Genomic DNA, 1,847 nt, shown 5'->3' on the forward strand with positions numbered 1-1,847 from the left:
GTCACCCTTCGTGGACCCCGAACAACGAGCCCTGGAGGCACAGCGGTTAGGTCTGGTTCAGGCCCACCACTCACTCTGCGGGAGAGAGATGGGGCAGCCTGTCTTGTAAAGACTTACCGACGGGGCGCCCCTGCTCTCTGCGTACACGCGCACAGTGGGTTGAAATCCTCACGAAGGCTTAGGGTTCTGTTTAGATCTGGGTCGCTCCCAAAGCATCTGCTGGGGCTGGTTTCCAGAGAGCACAAGCAGAGGTGTAGTCATCTGTGTGAGGTCAGCAGTCGTCGTACCTCAGTTTCTGGCAGGCCAATAGTAGCCTCTTGAACGAAGCCATAAATAACGGAGTAGTCACCCCGTTGGCTTTCGTGAAAGACCTCAAAGCCCTGCAGTCTTTCTCGCATCCAAACCTAATTGGTGGAAAAGATGAGTAGATTTTAAAAACAAGGGTATCATGAGAAATCTCACTTATCAGGGACTTCATAAACAACATGTGAATACTGGTGATGGAGTGGGCTCCTAACTGCTAGGGCAGCGGTTCAAAACCGCCAGCCACCTCATGGAAAAAGAGATGAGACGTTCTACTCCTGGAGAGAGTTATGGTCTCAGAAACCCACAGAGGGAGTTCTAGCCTGTCCTGTAGGTCATTAGAAGTCAGAATGACTTGATGGCAGTCAGGGTTTTTGTTTGGTTTGGTTTTTCCCCCATAAACAGAAGGAGACCTAGTGGATTCTGCCGGGTAAGCCATTGGATTGCTAACCACAAAGGCAGAGGTTCAAACCCATCAGCTGTTCCTTGGGAGAAAAATTAGGCTATTTTCCCATGTGAAATCCTGTCTAAGGTCGCTATGAGTTGGCACTGACTTGACGGTAGTAGTTTTTTTTTACATACAATATAAACGCTTTATTGAACAGTCGCAGCTCATCCCCGTGGGTCAAGTGGTCAGCCAGACATCCGAGACCCGGCAGCGGCCCCAGCGCAGCCTCCGAGCTTCTCGCTCCGACTCCAACAGGGAGAGCACAGCGCCCTCGCGCACGGGGCCTTTCACGTTGCGGATGATGGAGCGGCTCGTGTCGTCCATGAACTCCACGCGCACCTGCGAGCCGGTCCGGCCCAGCACTTTGGTGACTCTGGCCAGCCTGATGGGCTGCACGCGGCTGGTGTCCATGATCGCGGCGCGGCGGCGGTCGGGCGGAGAGGACGGTAGTAGTTTTTATGAACAAATAGTTAACTACAGTACTTGATCCTTGTTTAGCCCGGGGTGGCGGTGAGACAAGAAAGAACATATATGGAATTTGAAATCCTTGGTTGGTGCCCAGGGCTACGTGTTCAGCTACCAGTGGAAAGGTCAGTGGCACAAACCCCGCCCGAAGCATTGGGAAGACAGACCTGGCAGTCTGCTGCCGAGAAAAAAGCCCTGTGGAGCCAGGATCGACCTGCACACGCAGGGTGACCGCGAGGTGTCCCAACCACAGTGAACAACAACAGAGGGAATGTAGGGCTTAGAAGCTAGTTTTCACTTCTTCATCTCTCAAGACATTCTTGCTGTCTGATGGTTGGGTTTTGTTTTTGAAAAGCTATCATCCCTATTTTATGGAAAGGCAAGTGGGTCTCCAATAAATTGCTGGACAATAAAGATGTACAGGTTGTTCCATCTCTATTTGTTTCCTGTCGAGTCATGAATCACAAATGCCACTTGAAGCGTGATTTTTTCATCCGGAGGAGTTTGTCTTTGTTAATGAATTCGGTGAGGCAGATCTTTTTGTTTTGTTTTTAATGTTTTTCCCTCAATTTACTGTGATTTCTCCCAAGTACCTGCTCCAGATGGCAAGTCAGTGTCTGGAACACAGGGT

The 1,847-nt window shown here is 50.6% G+C and overlaps 1 protein-coding gene across 1 annotated transcript; it reads right to left on the reverse strand.

Moving 5' to 3' along the window:
• Window positions 1–928: 928 nt before the first annotated feature.
• On the reverse strand, window positions 929–1,162 carry LOC142455509 (small ribosomal subunit protein eS28-like). Its single transcript, XM_075557231.1, has one exon. The coding sequence runs from the start codon at window positions 1,160–1,162 to the stop codon at window positions 929–931; it is 234 nt and encodes a 77-aa protein (XP_075413346.1).
• Window positions 1,163–1,847: the final 685 nt, after the last annotated feature.

This window comes from Tenrec ecaudatus, chromosome 8, assembly GCF_050624435.1.
Source record: "Tenrec ecaudatus isolate mTenEca1 chromosome 8, mTenEca1.hap1, whole genome shotgun sequence".
Taxonomy (NCBI): Eukaryota; Metazoa; Chordata; class Mammalia; order Afrosoricida; family Tenrecidae; genus Tenrec; species Tenrec ecaudatus.

Excerpts from the sequence above, each read along its gene's own strand:
- LOC142455509 (XM_075557231.1), bottom strand. The coding sequence starts at position 1,162 with ATGGACACCAGCCGCGTGCAGCCCATCAGGCTGGCCAGAGTCACCAAA.